Source organism: Polypterus senegalus, chromosome 14, assembly GCF_016835505.1.
Source record: "Polypterus senegalus isolate Bchr_013 chromosome 14, ASM1683550v1, whole genome shotgun sequence".
Taxonomy (NCBI): Eukaryota; Metazoa; Chordata; class Cladistia; order Polypteriformes; family Polypteridae; genus Polypterus; species Polypterus senegalus.
This window is the reverse complement of record NC_053167.1, coordinates 110,927,961-110,947,877: the sequence shown is the minus strand read 5'-3', so window position 1 is coordinate 110,947,877 and position 19,917 is coordinate 110,927,961. Positions and strand designations below refer to the sequence as shown.

Here is a 19,917-nt window from a genome sequence, read left to right as displayed (position 1 = left end):
CGCGAAACGTGAAAATCCGTGAAGTTAAAACCATATGTTCATGTGGTTATTTTTATATATTTTAAGCCCTTATAAACTCACCCACACTCTTATAAACATTTCCCGCACAGTTATACAGCATAAACCCTTTGTATTCTCTTAGATATTAGGTAAGATTTGTTGAAATTATGTATGTAAACACACTGTTTATATACAGTAAAACCTAAATATTGTTTCAAAGATATCGAGCATCTCTGATATCACATGTTACAGCCATTACGATAGACAGATCGTTTTGGAGCCATAATGAAGGGCTTGACTATGCACAAAGATAAACACAAAAGAGCACAAAAGTTAACTGTTTACACAGCGAAACACATTGATGCTGAGTGAGCGAGACAAGACTTCATGGTTAACGCAGCGCAATCGATTGCTCTGATTGGGTAGCTTCTCAGCCATCCGCCAATAGCATCCCTTGTATGAAATCAACTTGGCAAACCAACTGAGGAAGCATGTACCAGAAGTAAAAAGACCCATTGTCCACAGAAACCCGCGAAGCTGCGGAAAAATCTGCATTGTATATTTAGCTATGCTTACATATAAAATCTGCAATAGAGTGAAGCTGCAAAAGTCGAAGTGCGATATAGCGAGGGATTACTGTATAGCCAAATTTTGTACTGAATACTGTTTAAGTTTCATAGTGCTTCTCAAAGTTTTCTTGGCAATGAACAAAAAAAGTGAAAGACGGCATCAGTTGAAAGGAACATTAACAATCTTAGAAAAAGTTGATTCCAGAATGAAGAAAAATTATGTGGTGAAAGTATTTGGAATTGCACCTTGGTCAACAATAAAAAGATAAAGTTACATCTAATGTCTCATTTTCATTCTTGTTCATTACCTGCATTTCTGCACAAAAAAAAGTTACATCTAACATCGCATTTTCAAATAAAGTATTTTTGTTTTTTTTATACAATATTGTCAAGTTTTAGTCACAGAGTTGCATGAGAGCTAGTGAGTCCAGGTTTCCAAGTAAAATACAGGTACTTTATTACTGTATATAGAGAAGGCAGGTACAGTCTCAAGGCCTCATTCGAAATAGGAGCTGTTACTTCAGTAATCAAGCACACAAGATTGGAGCTATGACACGGGGGCAGTCATCCTACTTTAGCTACCATCCACAGAATCACCGCTGTGGCAGACCAGGAGAGTGCGTGGAAGAGCAGGTCAAAGCCCAGTGTTAAATGTTCTAAGCATCGTGCAGTATATTACATGGTATGCCTGATCCTGCAGAGGACAACCAAATACTTTGCCCTCAGTTTATTGTTTACCAGCTGAACAGCTACGGGGCTGTCCTTGCTCCACTGCCATTAGAGATGGTGAATCGCCAGCAACCCCAGTCACAATAGTATATGTATTTCCCCATATTCATTATAGCAAAATTTCTGTTGTAATGAAATATTTTTATGGTCCCATGAATTTCATTACAACAGGATTCCACCAGTATATACACACAGTGGATTCACAAATTATTCAGATCCCTTCATTTTCTGTAGTTTATTGAGTTATACATTTAATTTAAAATTGATACATTTGCTCTTTCTCCACATCACTCTACAGTCAGTATCCCATAATGACAAAGTGATAACATTTTCAGGAAGGTTTGTAAATTTCAGATGTTTTACTGTGGTCCTCCAGATTGTGGTCAGGTACATCCTGTTTGCTTTTTTATACTTGAGATATGCCTAGAACTTGATTGGAGTTGATCTCTTTGATTTAGCGTTGTTTAGAATGGTCCACACCCATGTATATAAGGTCCTACAAATTACACTGTATGTTAAGAGAATACCAAGCCATGAACACCAAAACTCCCTGTAGGCCTCTGCAATAAAACTGTAGTGAGGCATAGATCGGGGCCAAGGGTATACAACTGTCTCTAAAACTTTGAGTGTTCCCAGGGACACAGTAGCCTCAGTAATTGTTAAATGGAAAAAGTTTTTAATTCATTAAGACTCCTAGAGTTGGTTGTTGGGTCAAACTAAGTAACCTCACAAGAGGAGTCTGGAAGGGGACCAAGTAAGACAATGGTTGCTCTTAACAAAGCTTCACAGATCCCCTTCTGAGATAGAACTTTTTGAGAGGACAACCATTTCAGAAGTATTCCCTTAATCAGGTGTTTATGGTAGAGAGCTTCAAGAAAAAGATTCTCTTGACTGATGACGCAAAGTTGAACTATTTGGGCATATCTCCAAGCACTAAGCCTGGTGAAGACCAGGAACCACTCATCACCTGAATGATAAAATCCCCTTGGTAGGAAGCCTCATGGTGTTAGGGTAAGTCTCATTGACAGGGAGACTGGACAGAAGTAAAGGAAGGATGAATGTAGCCAAGTACAGTGAGGCCCATAACAAAAACCTGCTCCAGGATGTGCACAACCTCAGACTGGGGGTGATGATTCACCCTTCAGCATGACAATGACATGAAGCCTATAGCCAAGAAAATGCTTTAGTGGCTTCAGTTGAGTGATCCAGCCAAAGCCCAGATTTAACCCCCATAGAACATCTGTGGAAAGACCTGAAGATGGCAGCTTCCCGTTCAGTCTAATGGAGCTTGAAAAGATCTGCTAGGAAGAATGGGATAAAGTGCCCAAATCCAGATGATCAAAACTATAGCTGTAATTGCTTCCAAAGTGGTTTCTACAAAGTACTGAATTAAGGGTCTGTATGTTGATATGAATGAGAGACTTCAGTTTGTGATTTTTTTAAGAATTTGCAAACCTTTCTGAAAATATGTCTTTAATTTGTCATTACAGGTTATTGACTGTAGATTAATGAGCAAAAATGGCAAATTTATACATTTATATTTAAATCTACCACACAATAAGGTGTACAGAAAATGAAGGGGTTTGAATACTTTTCTGAATCTACTCTGTGTATGTATGTGTGTGTGTGCATATAGTGTATATATGTGTAAAATATACAGGTATGTGTGTGTATATATAAAATACATATAGACATTATTACACATCTGTATATAAACCACATGTTGTTGATTGACTCAATGACTGACTGACAAAAGGTTCTTGGCTATTTGCAGACAACATAAGGGACAATGGTTTTTTTACTAATGGAATAATCTCTTGGCCCTGAGGCATACAAAAATCCAAACTCATGGAAAAGTTCATTTAACTGTGAGAAACAATCAGAGAAAATGAGGCAATGTTTAGAATTTAATTGCTGGAAAGTATGATATTAATGCCAGTCTAGAGAGGTTGCAGACAAGAACAGATGGTAGCATGCCCAACTGTAAGTTAAAAACTGAGGTTGCTTCAGGAGAGGTTACCTTTATAGACCGCACAGGATGCTTGTAAACAGGTTTTGATATTATCAAAAATGATTACAAATCATTCAAATGTTGATTTTTAAGTTGATGTGAGTCTAACTCTGTACTGGTAATTGAGCCTAAAAGCAGGATTGTCTCATCATATTATGGGCTTGACAAAAGTTTGATAATATGTGTACAGACCACAAACAGCAAAAGTTTTTAATAATCTTTATTCATTCAAACAAGCCATCCTAAGTTGTCCTCTATCTCTCCACCATATTCTTAAGAAGAGAATAATCTGTATTAACGAGGAGGGTCCATATGTAGACCTCTGCAATCTACAATTATCTTTTTTTTTCATTTCCACCGTAATTTTCTTTACGTACATGCACACCTGAACCTACATGTGAACTTAACATCCACATTCAGGCAGTCAATGGTGTTAGCTATTTAAGAAAATTAAATATTTTAATTTGGCAAAAAAAATGTAATGTTGTGTAATCAGTGCTGGTCAGATATATTGTCATGTGTATACACAATATAGTTATTTTCTTATCAAAATGCTTGAATAATACGCCTTCCCTCTCTGGTTCTGCAAAATGTGCTACAAATGATATGTAAAATCAGAGTATTGCAGACTTAATTAAAGTAGCCTGAGGCCTGGTGCCCCCGGTTCTGTGGTGCATACCCTATTCCCATTGGTTTCAGAGTCTTGTTAGCTCTGCATGCTTTTGTACATGTGGTAGTGCTCTGCATTTTGTGATGTGTTTTTTGGAATTCAGTTATCTGCGACTTTTAATAAGTTTCAGCCTTAAACATGTTTCTAGTTCCAAGTGCAAGTAAGCCTGCCACTAAAAAGGCCAGTAAGGTGATGACTTTTTCTCATATCTGTGGACCGTAAGTATCACATGAACAAGTCCACAATTTGCTGTAATTATAATAAAGGAAAAGAAGTTAGTTAAACTTTTGCTGCTGCTGCTGCTGCTGTACAAAAGCTTGTGAAAATGGATTGTCAAGTATGAGATAAGGCTCACATGAAAATGGAATTCACCCAATATACTAAGACTGAAGATGCAGTAAGAAAACAAATCAGTCACAAAATACCATGAACACCCTACCCCTTTCCAAACCAGCTTAATCCTGAACACTATCATGATAAGGATCGGGTTGGAAAGTGACATCCTTTATATCTTCTACAATGCCTTGATGCCCAGTGCTGTTTTCTACACTGGTGTGTGCCGGGCTGGTAACGTCATTTCAAGAGAGGCCTACCGAATCAACAGGCCAAATACAAGACAGGCTCAGTTATGGGACACACTTTGATCTCCTGGAAGTTAAAATGAAAGCAAAACTGAATGCCATTAAGAACAATGCTGCACAACCTCTCTGTAAAAACTAACACTGTGGACTTTAAGCCAGTGAATTGTTCAGCTGAAGTGTGTTAAGAAACACCATGGGAGCTCAATTATACCAACAGCAATATGTCTGGATAAAGTCAGAATATTTTCTTTCCTTTTAATTTTCTTTTTCTTTGTTCAGATCAAAGTGCGTGTGTATGTTTGTTTATTTATGTACATACCTACCTATTTATGGATTTTTTATTTAAATAAAATTTCTATAAAAAAAGCCAGATTTCCCATTGGGGACAAATAAAGTTCCATCAGCCTATACTGAGTAATCAATCTGTGAAACATGAAAATAAGGTAAGTTCTAGAAGCCCTTTCCTAATCATGCCTCTGCTTTCTATTATAGGTAAGCTATGGGGAACTCGGCTAACTGTCCTGGAAGTTTCATTTTGTTGTGACTAATATTAGAGTCTTTCCATTTGATAAGGTGCTGCACATCCCTCCAGTTTGGTCACCGTAGGAAATTTGGACAATCATGTTTTGTTACCCAGACAACACAGTTGTGGACCTTTTGTCTCCATGCTGAGGGGTCTAACTTCTCCAGTTAAAAGTCCTTCTCAGCTATGGTGTCATCACAAGTAAGTATTAACAGTGGACACAAAGACTAAAAGTTAATAACATGACAAAGAACAGCACCATATAATCATAATGGATTTTTATAGTTCAATGGTTATATTAGAAAGTTCTTTACCACTTAACATACACTGTGTGCACAATTATTAGGCAAGTGAGTATTTTGACCATATCATCATTTTTAATGCGTATATTCCAACTCCAAGCTGTATTAACTTGAATGCTTATTGGATTTAAGCACGTCAGGTGATGTGTATTTGTGTAATGAGGGAGGGTGTGGCCTAAGGAGATCAACACCCTATATCAAGGTGTGCAGAATTATTAGGCAGCTAGTTTTCCTCAGGCAAAATGGGCCAAAAAAGAGATTTAACTGACTCTGAAAAGTCAAAAATTGTAAAAAGTCTTTCAGAGGGATGCAGCACTTTTGGAATTGCTAAGATATTGGTGTGTGATCACAGAATCATCAAACATTTTGTTGCAAATAGTCAACAGGGTCGCAAGAAACGTGTTGAGAACAAAAGACGCAAATTAGCTGCCAAAGATTTGAGAAGAATCAAACGTGAAGCTACCATGAACCCATTATCCTCCAGTACTTTCATATTCCAGAGCTGCAACCTACCTGGAGTGCCCAGAAGTACAAGGTGTTCAGTGCTCAAAGACATGGCCAAGGTAAGGAGGGCTGAAACCCAACCACCACTGAACAAGAAACATAAGTTGAAACGTCAAAACTGGGCCAAGAAATATCTGAAGACAGATTTTTTTCAAAGGTTTTATGGACCGATGAGATGAGAGTGACTCTTGATGGACCAGATGGATGGACCTGTGGATCAGTAATGGGCACAGAGCTCCACTCCAACGTGGAGGTGGGGTACTGGTATGAGCTGGTATTTTTAAAGATGAGCTAGTTGGACCTTTTTGCATTGAAGATGAACTCAAAATCAACTCCCAAACCTACTGCCAGTTTTTCGAAGACACTTTCTTCAAACAGTGATACAGGAAGACGACCATGATTTTTATGCAGGCCAATGCTCCATCACTTGCATCGAAGTTCTCCACTGCGTGGCCAGCCAGTAAAGGCCTTAAAGATGAAGGAATAATGACATGGCCCCCCTTCCTCATCTGACCTAAACCCTATCGAGAACTTGTGGGCACTTCTTAAACGCTAGATTTACGGGGAGAAAAACAATACACCTCTCTGAAGAGTGTCTGGGAGGCTGTAGTCACTGCTCCACAAAAAGCTGATCGTCAACAGATCAAGAAACTGACAGACTCCATGAATGGAAAGGCTTATGACTGTTATTGGAAAGAAGGGTGGCTATATTGGTCATTGATTGATTGATTGATTTGTTTTGAAATGTCAGAGATGTTTATTTGTAAATTTTGAGGTGTTTGTTTATTATTCTCACTATAACAGATGAAAATAAACAAGTGAGATGGGAACATTTTCATTTTTCCTTTAGTTGCATAATAAATCTGCACACTAATAGTTGCCTAATAATTGTGCACACATATGTATTCCCCTGATGATGTTCACACTCACATTTCCGTTGTGAAACATTCAGGTTTCAGGTTTATTAACATTTTGGATTGACTGATAGCACTGTGTTTGTTCCATATTAAAATTAATCCTCAAAAATACAACTTGCCTAATAATTCTGCACTCCCTGTATACCAGGTTATATTCACTTTGTCACATTTCTTCTACTTGTGGCATGCTCTGTGCTCTCGCCAGGTATCATTCCTAAAAACTTAACTTATGAAACTGACTTGAACTTTCAAATTGAATTGGTTCTCTGGCAGGAGGATGTCCATGTGTCGCAATCTACTTCAGCGCAAGTTACACTGTAATTATTACGGCATGATTATGTTAGCTGATGTTCAAGATCAAAACTCAGAACAATTGATCGCATACATTTTTTTACAATTGGAAGCTAGACAGATCAAAGTGCCTTGCTCGAGGTAGAGCACCTTGCAGTTTAAGGGCCTTATTCACTGCACCGCACTCACTGCCCTGTAATCCAGCTAATGCCATAATTATGGTAAGCATCAAGCATTTCAACCTTTAAGTGCCTTTTGCCAGCCACGAAATACAATAACTGTATACAGTAAATAGTTTGGTTTCAGTTATAGTGTAAATTAAACATGACATTTAGCACTATAGTTACATTTAGAATTACCTGTTATTTCATAAAACACCCTTTCTGACTTTGCCAGCAAGATGTCAATTCCTTGAAATATAAAGGCAAGCAATATGCAGAAACTAGAAAAATAACGAACAATAATATATCAAAGCAATAGCATGAAAACAATAAAAGGCCTCTTGACAAGTTCAAACACATGGTGGGCAGGTTTGTTCCAACAAAGGTTGTTTTCATATGATATATTATATGCTACAGATGGTATCTTGGGTTTTGTAGGAAGTACTCCATTCTAATACAGCAGAAGAGGTTTTTCAAAGTGGACTGCTTCACATACACTGCAAAATATACCAAATGCTCACATTTTGGACAGGCCCTTCACCACTATCCCCATGGATATGGCAGGTGACAAAAAGACAGACCATTCTGTCAAGTGGGAGAAATTTACAGTGTGTTAACAAACAAGACTTCATTTAAACTCCATGACAGATTTTTGATGGACAGTAAACTGTGCCGTTTATTTCAATGACTTTGGACGTTCCTACTAATTCATGCACTGAGTTCTCAAATTGTATTCCTCTTATTAGTATTGCTGCGTGTACAGAGTACAGTGAAGGTTTTGTTTTGTATTCTCATACTTGACATTTTTGTAAAGTGTTCAAATGCTCATAATAGCAAACTGGGATCATTACTCATTTGATGCAATTCATATATACAGTAGTTATGATAAATATCAAGCCTTAAAAGAAGAAATCTTATCATGGATTTGCTAATTTATGTTGCAACTAACTGTTTTAAGTATAATCTGCTTAATTTCTATCCCATTTTACAGTGAGGCGATTCTCAAGCTTCAGTCTGACATAACAACACTGAAGAAAGAACTTCAAGAAAGTCCCCAAGAGAAGCACAGAAGATCAATGAAGGAGAGCATGGAGAAAAAGTACAGAGAATGGGAGAAGAGATGCAGGTGTGATTCAGATGTCAGAACGGCACATAGCTGGTAAATTAAATAGTCTTGTTTTGAAAGTCAAAGTCAATAATGTTTGAAAATGTTACAAATAGGAACTACATGTACATCCATCCATACATACAGAGTAGTGTATTGTAGCAACCCGTGGTTGAGTATTGAAGTTTTCGGAGCCGAACTCTGCCGTGCACTTCCCCCAAGCTATCGGCTAGCGGACTACCAGCGTCATGCACGCAGCTCATTAAGTAGGCGAGCACTCGTGTCCCATACACCGCACGACTCCGAAGTGTCTCCGTAATAATTGCATAGATGAAATCTAGCAACACACAGTTCTGTCCTTTTGTATCTCTTTATTAGAGCACATAGTCAGAAACAAAGCTCAACATATTGCAAGGCCATTGCCAAGGTCATTTCTGAAGACATCTTTCTCATTGATGGTAACTGTTACACTTATTATACTTGGGCTACAAATGTCCCAAACCCCCCAAGCAACTGCAACACAATACACATATACATTCCCAATACAAAAGGAAATCGACTGCCTTGCTTGCCCAGCGCAAACAGTGAACGTTACAGAATTACCCACAATGCACCATGCCGCCAGCGCTGACTGCCGGGTCATTACAGTATTTTCAAGCCCACTTACTGTAATTCAGATGGGTGTTGGGCTGGTAGTCAATCCCAGAGCACACATACTATACTCTACATGCACACATCCATATTATGGGCCATTTAAGGCAGATGCAGTGACAACATAGCACCTCTGCACAGATAAGACTAGACATAGTATTTAAACCCGGGATGCTGGATCTACCATTCCACCAGATAAAAGTTATGATGTTAAAGAAATCTGATCAATTACAAACAAATTGTATTTTATGGGTGTGAATTGTAATATTATTTTGACACATCCACGATCTAGGGATATGATATGACGTAATTTTTAACAAAACACTTTGCTTTAACTGTTCAAACTGGTTTAAATATATAAAATAACAGCCTTCTGCTGTCAAAGTAGGAAATAGCTAATGATAAAAAGCAGTTCTTTAAAAAAAAGCTTTTGAATATTGTATTGTGTAATATTTTTCTTAATCATGCTATCCAACCCCTAATGTAGAACTGAAAAATAGCTCCTCATACATTAAATGAACAGTTCAGCCCAGCTACACAACTCAGTCCATGGAGGGTTGCAGTGGGTGCAGAATTTTATTCCAAACAAAACCTGCAATCCTATCTTAATTAAGCGTACTCATTTTTACTACATTAGCCCATTATTGTGTCATTAAAGAAAGACAAAATAATATTTACTTTTTATAGAAATTTTTAATTCAATTATTCAGGTTTTGCTGTGTTACTCATTTTTAAATGTTGTTGTTATTTCACAGATGGAAAACATTATTGAAAAAGCTGCCTCTTTTTAGCATTTACTGCTTGCGTCCTCTCTTTTTCAGTTATCTTTATTTACCTACACTTTATAGACTTATACAGGTGGAATCCCGTTGTAAGAAAATTCATGGGACCATAAAAATATTTTAAATTTTGTTATAACAATAATGGGGAAAATACGTACACTATTTTGAGCGGGGTCGCCAGCGATTTGCCATCTCTATTGGCAATGACATAAGGACAGCTCTGTAGCTGCTCTCCTGCATCTGGTAAACAGCAAACCGAGGGCAACGTAATTGGTTGTCCTTTGCAGTATCAGGCTTACTGTGTAACGTGTTGCACAATGTTCAGAACTTTTAACACTGAGCTTTGACCAGCTCTTCCTCACACTCTCCTGGTCTGTCATCATGGTGATTCTGAGCCACTGGTGTTCCTCTAGTCTTGTGTGCTTCTTTGCTGCAGTAGTAGCTCCTATTCTGAGTGAAGTCTTGAGACTATTACTGTACAAAGAACCTGTATTTCCCTTGAAAACATAGACTCACTTTCCTGTCTCTCATGCAACTCTGTGACCCAAGCTTGGCAATATTGTATAAAAAAACAGTGCTTCAAAAACTGCAAAAATATTTTATTTGAAAATGAGACAACAGATGTAACTTTTTTTTATGGAAATACAGGTATGAAAACGAGACGTTACATACAACTTCTTTTTCCAGCATAAACTGACACCATTTCTCACTTTTTTTGTTCATCGCCAAGAAAACTTTCAGAATCACTATGAAATTCGAAAGGTACAGTATCTGCACATGATACAACTACCCACGCAGACGCTTGGTGGAGCACTGACTGAGAATTTGGCAATACCTTTATAATGTTGCCCAAGACCAGAAATTTCACAACAGACTCCATTCTTTTGGTCTAACAAGAAAGCCTGTCGCAGGGTTCTCGAGAGTCCGAGAAAGTAGGCACAGCATTAAGCAATTTTTGCATCGCTTTATTTTCTTCGGTTGCCATTTTTGGTTGAAAAATATTTGTTATACTGAAATTTACATTTTGCTAAAATGAAATGCGTTAAATATGATGCTGTGTGAACATTTGTCTAGTCAACAAAAAGTATTCATTATTCTGAAAATTTTGTTACTTAGGCAATTGCTATAATGGGATTTGTCCTCCATCAACTTTTGTAAATAAATAAATCAATTTTAATTAATTAAATTAAAAATGAATCCTGTTTATTGAAATCTATGAAAAAATGCAAATTTCACAGTTTAACTGTAAAATGAGAATAGGAAAAATGTCACTCGATTATATGAATTTTTCAAATAATGTCAGCTAACAAAGAGAAGACATGGATGCAAATGAAGGGAGCAGTCGTTTCTTTGTTGATTCTGCTTTTATTATCATTCCCAACCACCATCTTAGCAATCATTAGCAAACAACAGATTAAAAAAGACTTTTTAAAAGAAATAAAACAGACAAATCGTAAAAGAAATCAGCTTAGTCATACTCGTTAAATCTACTCTCTATATTTAAAATCCTAAGCCTAAAAGTGACGTTTTTATGTCACGTTTTTTGTCACAATTTAAATCTGGCTTATTTTAAAAGCTACATATATATGTTTGGTATCATTCTTTTCAGAATTAATCAAACTTTAATGTGATGTTGTTAGATTTTCAGGTTTTTATTTCGTTTTTAAATTATAAACTAAAAAATATCAAGAACTCGCATCCCGCGAGACAAGAATTTGTGCCAAGAGATTTAACCATGCCTTGGGCCGGAAATAAAAGACAAAGAGTAGGACAGCTGCTGTACAGGCCTTTAAATATTCAAAGCTCCACACGAAATGCAAATCCATGTGGCATGGCGGTGGCAAGCCAGCAGCTGATCAAGCAAAGAGGAGATAAAAAAAACTATTTGTTTCCCATTGTATCACCATTTAAGAGGGGGTTTCGGAGGAGCGACCGCGTCTCCTTGGGGTGCGTTCAGCCCCCCTCTTCACAACGCGAGCAGCAGAGACGCGAAGTAGCTGGTGAGCGAAGCGAGCGGGGGGAACCCCCTAGTTAATTTATAAAATTAAATCAATCCTTTTAAAGATTGACACAGTAAAGGTTTAAACTGGCAAGTTAATAGAATATTCAATTAGGATAGAGGGTCCAATTAATTGGTTTAAAAAAAATTTCACCCACTGCCATCCTACAAGGATGGAGCTGAGTTGCTAGAAATAAATAAAAGAATAAAAATATTAAATGTTTTATTACTTTGCAACATATAATCATCCAAATATTTAAGCCATTACTATGAATGAGCCAATTAAAGTGTCAGACACTTCCTTTACTCCATTATTAATCTTAATGGCTTCTTTTTTTTGATTACGGAGTAATGTATTATACATACATTCTAGCTTCATACATAATTTATTTAGAACTATTTAAATATTTTATGCATTCACAACCTGTTTAATAAATTAGTGACATAATGGTAAAATAAACATTTATATGCTGCTTGTATAAACAGCATTTAGTTTCTGCACTACTCTGGTTGTATAAACGTAAAAGAGTCATAGAAAAAAGCTAAATCTGAAGGAATATTAAGTGAAGACATAAATGTGTACATGGTAAGATCTACCGAATATGTGATTATCTGGCTGCACAAATTGTAATACAGAATGGGTCTTGGCAAAACCGATCAGTCTGTGCTCATTTCTGGGTTTGTGAGAAAATATTACAGCAGTTCTCATACAGGGTGGGCGTGGCCAGACACTTGAGTGGCAGCAGCCCATCACAACAAGGATGACGAGCCTTCAGAGGATAGTTAATAGAGGGTGTAGAACTGGGGGTCTTCAGGTCTCTTCCTGGAGGGGAGCAGTGGCTCCACATTTTTGTTCCCATCTCCATTACTAAATTAGGAACTATTTGCTGCTGATCGGAGAAGTTCAAATGTAATTGTATAGTTTGTTAACACTTTCATTCTGCCTCATTGGGTAATTTGTATATTGCAATTTTATTTCTGTGAATAATATTCAAATTATCTGAAGCACTCTTTTCTGTCCATTTCTTTCCAAATCTTTTATTCAAGCAGATAATTCACAATGAACACACACAGGTATAAAGTGTAAGTGTAAGCTGCTGGTTCTTTTGTCATTTGTATCTCATTGTTAATTTGCAGATCATTAAAAATGAGGAGAAATGAAAAACTACAATAGCAGCTGCGTAAGACTAAAAGAAGCGATTAAGTGTTTGGAATCCTTGCAAGCCTGCTACCCAAACTTAAGCATGAAAATGTGCTTGAACAATAACTACTTTGGCTGCAGTCATTTGCAAGCAATTAAAAAACTGGGTTGGTCATAAAACCTGCAGCCAATGCGGACCTTCAGGAGTGAACTTGACTTTCATAGGAATCTAATAAACAGGAGCCCTGTGTAGCCATCGACACTCATTGTTATCTCTGTGAGGCTGAAGAATGTGACAATACATAACAGAAAGTTATGTATTCTGTGCTCATAAGGAGGCAGAACTGAAACCCAGGGGTCCTCACTAGACATTCAGAAATGTGTGTAAGCCAACTCTGGCACAAAAGTCAGAATGTATGAAACATGAACGTGGCGTGTAAAATTGGTTTTAATTTTATAGAAACTTACAACCATCTGTAAGTCCTATGTGGTGTTGGCATCTTAGCAACTCCAGGTGGCATGATAATGAAGTGAACAGAAAATCCCTGCACATCTCAGTGATCACATCTCGAGGCAGAGTGGTGGCACTGAGGCTAGGGATCTGCACTGGCAAATGTGAGGTTGCCGGTTCGAATCCCGTAAATGCCAATAGGGACTCTGTTCTGTTGGGCCCTTGAGCAAGGAAGGCCCTTAACCTATAGAGAAAAACTCTATATAAATGCAAAGAATTATTATTATTATGCATCAGACACTTTCTGATGTCTGTCCACCCATTTTCTAAATCTGCTTTGTTTGTCCTGAGCAGAGACATCTTGCAGTTAACGTTTCTATTATGTCAATAATAACAACTAATACATACATTAAGTTCATTGTCTTAGTGTGTACTCTCTTTTGTCTATAAAAACAGTATGCTGTGTGTTGTATGACATAACTGACAATGGCAGTGTTACCAATAAGCCAGCCATCACGCAGAGCATGACCCTGAAGTCTGCTTCCCACACTACTCTTTGATAAAATAAAGAAATCAGCCAGACCACCTCTCAACAACATTAGCCAGACGCATTAATTTACCACATTAAAGTTTAGAAATATCAGTAACACCTCAAGTGTTAATGTAAAGGTTTTACTGAGGAACGCAGCCAAATGTTCATGGTAATTATGGCATGAATATTCACAAAAGGCTGGCATGGTTACTGCCTGCACGAGCGTATAGTTTATCTGCGTGGCATGTAACGTACATGCAGCTTTATAAATTCAGTTTTTTTATGCATATGCCTTTTTTGCTTTTTGAGCATAAGAAAAATTCAGTATGGAATCTAAGCAGGGTTTCGTACATGAGGTCCCTGATCTCTGACAGGATGGAGCTGTAGCAGTTTGGCTCATGTCAAGCAGTGACCGTTATCCACACGATGAAATTACTATACATCTAAAAACGCATCTGTGTCATGCAAGGTGGCTCCACTGAGTGATGCTGATCAATCGTACAAGATGGGGTGACTTTCGTTTGCTCATTGCGTGTCTGTTTCATATATTGAAGAGGCAGCATTCTCCATAGCTAATTTATTTCACCAGAGTATGAATTCAGTATTCAGCCTACACTGGGACACTACAGGGACCCCTAATTTCCATGGTTTTTTTGACACACAGAATGTAAGTAATATATTATTATAAAAATATCTGTATTTACTGTCATATAATTGAATGTATGCCATTGTACTGTCTTGAGGTTATTGAGCTTATGAGGAGTGCTAGGCACTTGAAAAGAAAACGTTGCTGAAACTGACAGTGTTACACGGATTATCACCCCTACAACCCACAGCTGATTTAGCTTCCTTTGTTATTTGTACTTTAATCTCTAAAGCCCTCTTTCCTGAGCCTCTCACAATTTATTTTTCTTGCCACACAAAACATTCTCGTTACATTTCTTTGCCAAAGCCTGCTGCCTGTAATCCCCACATGGCCTGGGTCCTGAACAGATTAATGCGCATGAGGAATGCATTAAACAGGAGTTCCCCATTCTTCTTTTCTCAAGAACATTTGATATTGTCTGACGAGCAGTTTTCAAGGAAACATTTTGAATGTTATGATTCAGTTCGAGTCATGTTGAGTACTGTAGCTGATACTAAAGAGAGGCTGTTACGTCACTTTGTATACCAGCGAGCGTTGCCTCTGCACTCCATGTCACTCAGAAGTTGCTACATAACAGACGTAAAACTGAATCCCTGTAAAATTGTATTTTCTAATAAAAGGAAACACTGTGGGTGCAGGAGAAGAAGGAACGCCTTCGACAAGAGCAAACACTCTTGTCACCAGAAAACCGACGACTGGATTTCATCTGATCTAGAGCTAAGTGAGTAATGCTGGAACACGTTCTCTTTTTATAGCAAGTCTGTAAAGTAGAATCAAAGTACAGTGAAACCTCGGGTCACAACCCGATTTGGTCGTGACCTGAAGTAATTTCCCCCATAGGATTGTATGTAAATACAATTAATCCGTTCCGGACTGTACGAGCTGTATGTAAATATTTTTGTTTAAAGATTTTTAAGCACAAAAATTTATATACCATAGAATGCACAGCGTAATTGTAAACTAAATGTAAAAACATTGAATAACACTGAGAAAACCTTGAACAGAGAAAACTAACATTGCAAGAGTTCACGTTGTAGCCTTACGAACCACTCTCTGTAAACACTTCTTTTAATGAGTTTTAAGCACAGGGAAAAAAATGAACATTTGAAAAATCCATAATTTATACAAAAACTAACCATAAACAACCAAGACAACTAACCTTGCAGGAGTCGAGTTCTGGAATGAAGGAAGTGAGGAGGAACTGGGTGGAGAGGAGATTACAGTTTTGAGGTAAAGTCTGTGACGATGCGGGATCGCTGCATGCTCCCGGGAGCCCTTAAACCCATCACCGTCGGTAATGTTACCGGTGAGCACGACAGTGAGGCACTACAACGGAGCAATTGGATGGTGCAAAAAGTGCCAAGTGCTTTTAATAAAATCAACAAAACTACAATCTAAAATAAAGTGCAGTGCTTTCAGAATCCTTCAATAAATAAATGCTCCCATAAAAACAGAAATGAAGTGGAGGTTAAAATCCAATAGAAAAAAGTCTTCATTAAATACAAGATTAAAACAATGCTCGAAGCAGTCTCTTTAAAAACAAGCCCAGTGCATTCTTTAACTGCCTTGTCGCGCTCTCTCGGTCGCTCGCTGCACAAGGAATGCACAGGGAGAGACTGAACACGTGGGAAATCATCGGCTCGTACGAACCGGAAGGGAAACTGGCTTGTTCATCACCTGAGTGTGTGGTCATGAACAGATGCAAAAGTCTGGCGAACTTTTTGGTCGTAACCCGATTTGTACGTGGTCTGAGACGTTCATGACCCGAGGTTCCACTGTAACTGCAAAAATATCAGGTCAAGTCAAATTTGATGTGTCACCTCCAAATCATACATTCAGTACAATATGTAGTGAAATGCTGTGAAGTTGCTAAACTCCAAGACACTGCATTTAAGAGGGATTTAAAGGACAATGACAATGTGTAACTTTATAAATATTAGTCTGATCTTAAGCAGGCATCACAAATGTGGCTTACATTAATTGAAACAGAATGTTTTAGTAGTCATGGAGGTTTTCAAGGGGTAACTGTCTTGTATTTTAAAATAAAATGTGGTGAAGGTAAGGCCGAGCTTTGTGTGACATTCCCTTTCTAAAATGTTGCTCGTTGTTCTTTTCTACAAGGTACAGATAGTGATGAATCATCAGGGTCTTTGTCAGCATCCCCGTGTGGCCTGCATTACAGGAGTCCTAAAAGTCGTCAGAGCCACAACCTGTCTGAGAGATGCTGCAGGTTCTGCTCAGATAAGCACTCCACAGGTAAGCAGCTGAGGCCGCTCTCTTATCTTTAAAGTTTCAGAAAAATCTTTTGTCCACTCTGGTGCTTTATATTGGAGGCTATGGGGCACAGAGAAAAAGTTTAAAAAACGTAAAAAAAAGATTTCAAGCCAAGAACTGATCAGTGTCTTGTAAAATAGTTTATAGGTGTCATTTTGAAACAAAAACATCAACATTATGAGATTCAACCATTTTAAAAGAGGACCAGCAATTCGTGACAACTCAGCACTTTGTCTTCTGCTCTGTGACCGTTTACTCCTCCAGGATGTGGCTTCCTTTCAAAAGACCAAATCACAGTAAACTTTTTGTGTCATGTGGTTGATTTTGTTTCGATTTACTCACAACAAGTAAAACATTCTTATCTGAAAAATAGTACCAGGAATATGTGATTAAATAAATGAGTATTTCCACATCCCTTTTGTTGTCACAAATATGCGTCAGAAATAGAGAAGGCACGGATCAATACTGTACTTGACGACTGTCTTGGCTTGAAAAATGGACAAATTTGGTACATTTTTAAGCTTTTTCTTCGTACCCCGTAGCTTACAATGTTAAGCACCAGTGCGGGCAAGATATATATTTTTTTATTTATAGAAAAAGCTTAACTTTGGAACGCAATTTCATGTGGTAAATGCATATATGACTGTTTGTAATAAAAGGCCCTGCATTTTACTGTACAAAAGGAAAAATACATTTAAAAAATGATCACATGATGATGTCATGTTTGTAATGGCTAAAACTTGTGTAGTGCTTGAAATATCTTTTATTGTCTATCCCTCCCCAGGACCAAGGCACAAAGGCTTTTCAGAATTAACGAGTGGATCGTCCCATTGCAAGCACCCAACTAGATCTGCTTTCACAGGCGGTTAGTGCACTGCAATCGTTACAGGCGTCCTTGACAAAAGTGTGCTTTGACATAAAAGCAAAGTACTGTGGAGCAGGAGTCTTTACGTTGGGCTTTGGAGGGCCACAGTGGCTGTGGGTTTCGTTCCAGCCCTGGGTATATTTAACTCTATGGCTACTCAGTGCCCCCGTCTTGCCACACAAAGTCGTTCTTATATTGTAGATGCCTCTGAGCATGCCAGTCAGATTATTTATGAGCAGGAGCTGATTAGTAATTCTCAGTCCTTCACTTTTTTTCTTGCCAAATATTTTATTCTAATACTTCCTGAGAACACACACGGGTAAGAAGATAGGACCAGGTTAGATGGGGAGCTGCTAACATGTTATGAACTGGCAGTTGGTTGAGAAAACAAGAAGCAGTTGGAAATGGTGAAGATTACTGTTTAAGACTTAAAAATCAAGTAAAGTTTTGGAATCGTCAGAAGTCAGTTAAGTAAAATGAAGCACAAACGATTGCTTGACTAACCCAGTCCAGAATAATATGGATAAATATGCAAATACTTTTTTTTTGGCATCTGAAAACTTGTACAAGTGTGGATGGAAAAACGCAGCTTTTTGAAAATGCTGAGGTTGGATTTTCATGTGATCAAGCACTGACTTAAGCTTTGTCCATTGTCATCCCATCTTTAGTGTGGGGAGAGCCCTCTTCTAACTTCTCCGCAGATGTTGACAGGCACTGCCAATGATTTGCTACATTTATTTTGGCTCCAAGGATTTGGCCACCTTATACTAAGACTGACTTTTTGCTTTACTTTGCAGTCTTGGTCACAAACTACATGTGTCCAATAAGAAGGATTTAAAGTATATACTCATGTATAAGTTAGGTCTTGAAATGGAAAAATCGATCATAAAATCAGACTTGTACGACCCGTTCAAAAATGCAACGCTTTTTTTTTTTTTTTACATCTTCTTGCCTCCTCCAATCTCACATCAGTTTCTCAGACGCATCAAATTTTGTTGCAGCAGCGCAGTTACCAATTTCTTTCACCACTTCAACAGCTTTTGATTTCAAACCAGCTTCATATTTTCTTCTGATCGAACGCACCATCGTTGATAAGGAGTGCTCTTACAATAAAGATGTATGAGGGTGTGTAATAAGTTTATATGTTTAATATGTCACTGTGATCTGTACAAAAAATATTTTATAAATCCACCCACATGTACAGCTAACACAAGGCCAGATTTAGCACACGGGGGCTCATCATTTAGAACTACCAGGAAAGCATTAGAAGATAAGAAAGGGACAACTACGAAATGGGCATTGTACTGTTTCTGTGTCAGCATGACATTGGATCTTCTTTTCCTTGTTTGGAATGGCATGATTTACCTAAGTGGGGACCTGCATGTGGAGAAAGAGTATAAAGCCTTGGAACATTGCCTGGCACACCTTTGAAGCCAATGGATGATGGGAGATAACGTCATCCGATCCTAAAAATCCTTCCAGTGCAGCGACGAAAATGGCAGACTCTATACACACTACCTGAAAGGTCTTGTCATGGCTTCTTTGTCTGTTATGCCGCGTAAATCATCATTAAATAAATGATTTCTTGCCGCTGTATCACTAAGGGAGGGGGTATCACCTTTTTATATTATATCTATAGTTTCAGGTTGTGTAACATGCCGCAATTACAAAAGAACTTATTCCAACCAGGGAGCTAGCACACCCTGCTGGATTCAGGATGTGAGATACAAAAAACACAAAACAGTGCAAACGTCGCTTCTGAATAGTTTGGGTATTACCTTGTGGTCACGTAGGCACAATAGAGAAAAAAAGGCAGTGCACTGCTCCATGGTTTCTCTCCCAGGTGGGCATCAGCATATCATAATCTCTTGGACCAACAGCGTGAGTTTTCCTCATCCAACTTATACGACCAACGTTATAAAACACCGGAAATTATATGCTAAATTCAAGCCCCAACTTATCCGCGGGAGAACTTCAATCTATACTAATAAAAGGCAAAGCCCTCACTCACTGACTCATCACTAATTCTCCAACTTCCCGTGTGGGTGGAAGGCTGAAATTTGGCAGGTTCATTCCTTACAGCTTCCTTACAAAAGTTGGGCAGGTTTTATATCGAAATTCTACGCGTAATGGTCATAACTGGAAGCTGTTTTTCTCCATTTACTGTAATGGAGATGATCTTGAACGCCGTGGGGGCTTAGTTTGTGTGACAT

The 19,917-nt window shown here is 38.1% G+C and overlaps 1 protein-coding gene across 1 annotated transcript in view; it reads left to right on the top strand.

Annotated features, from left to right (window-relative positions):
• The window catches only part of LOC120514881, a 97,022-nt gene that overhangs the window by 66,719 nt on the left and 10,386 nt on the right, over positions 1-19,917 (top strand). The window contains exons 12-16 of the mRNA XM_039735508.1: positions 5,134-5,284; positions 8,250-8,417; positions 15,186-15,286; positions 16,687-16,821; positions 17,624-17,704. Coding sequence (XP_039591442.1) covers positions 5,134-5,284; positions 8,250-8,417; positions 15,186-15,286; positions 16,687-16,821; positions 17,624-17,704 — 636 coding nt within the window. The remainder of the gene's footprint in view (positions 1-5,133; positions 5,285-8,249; positions 8,418-15,185; positions 15,287-16,686; positions 16,822-17,623; positions 17,705-19,917) is intronic.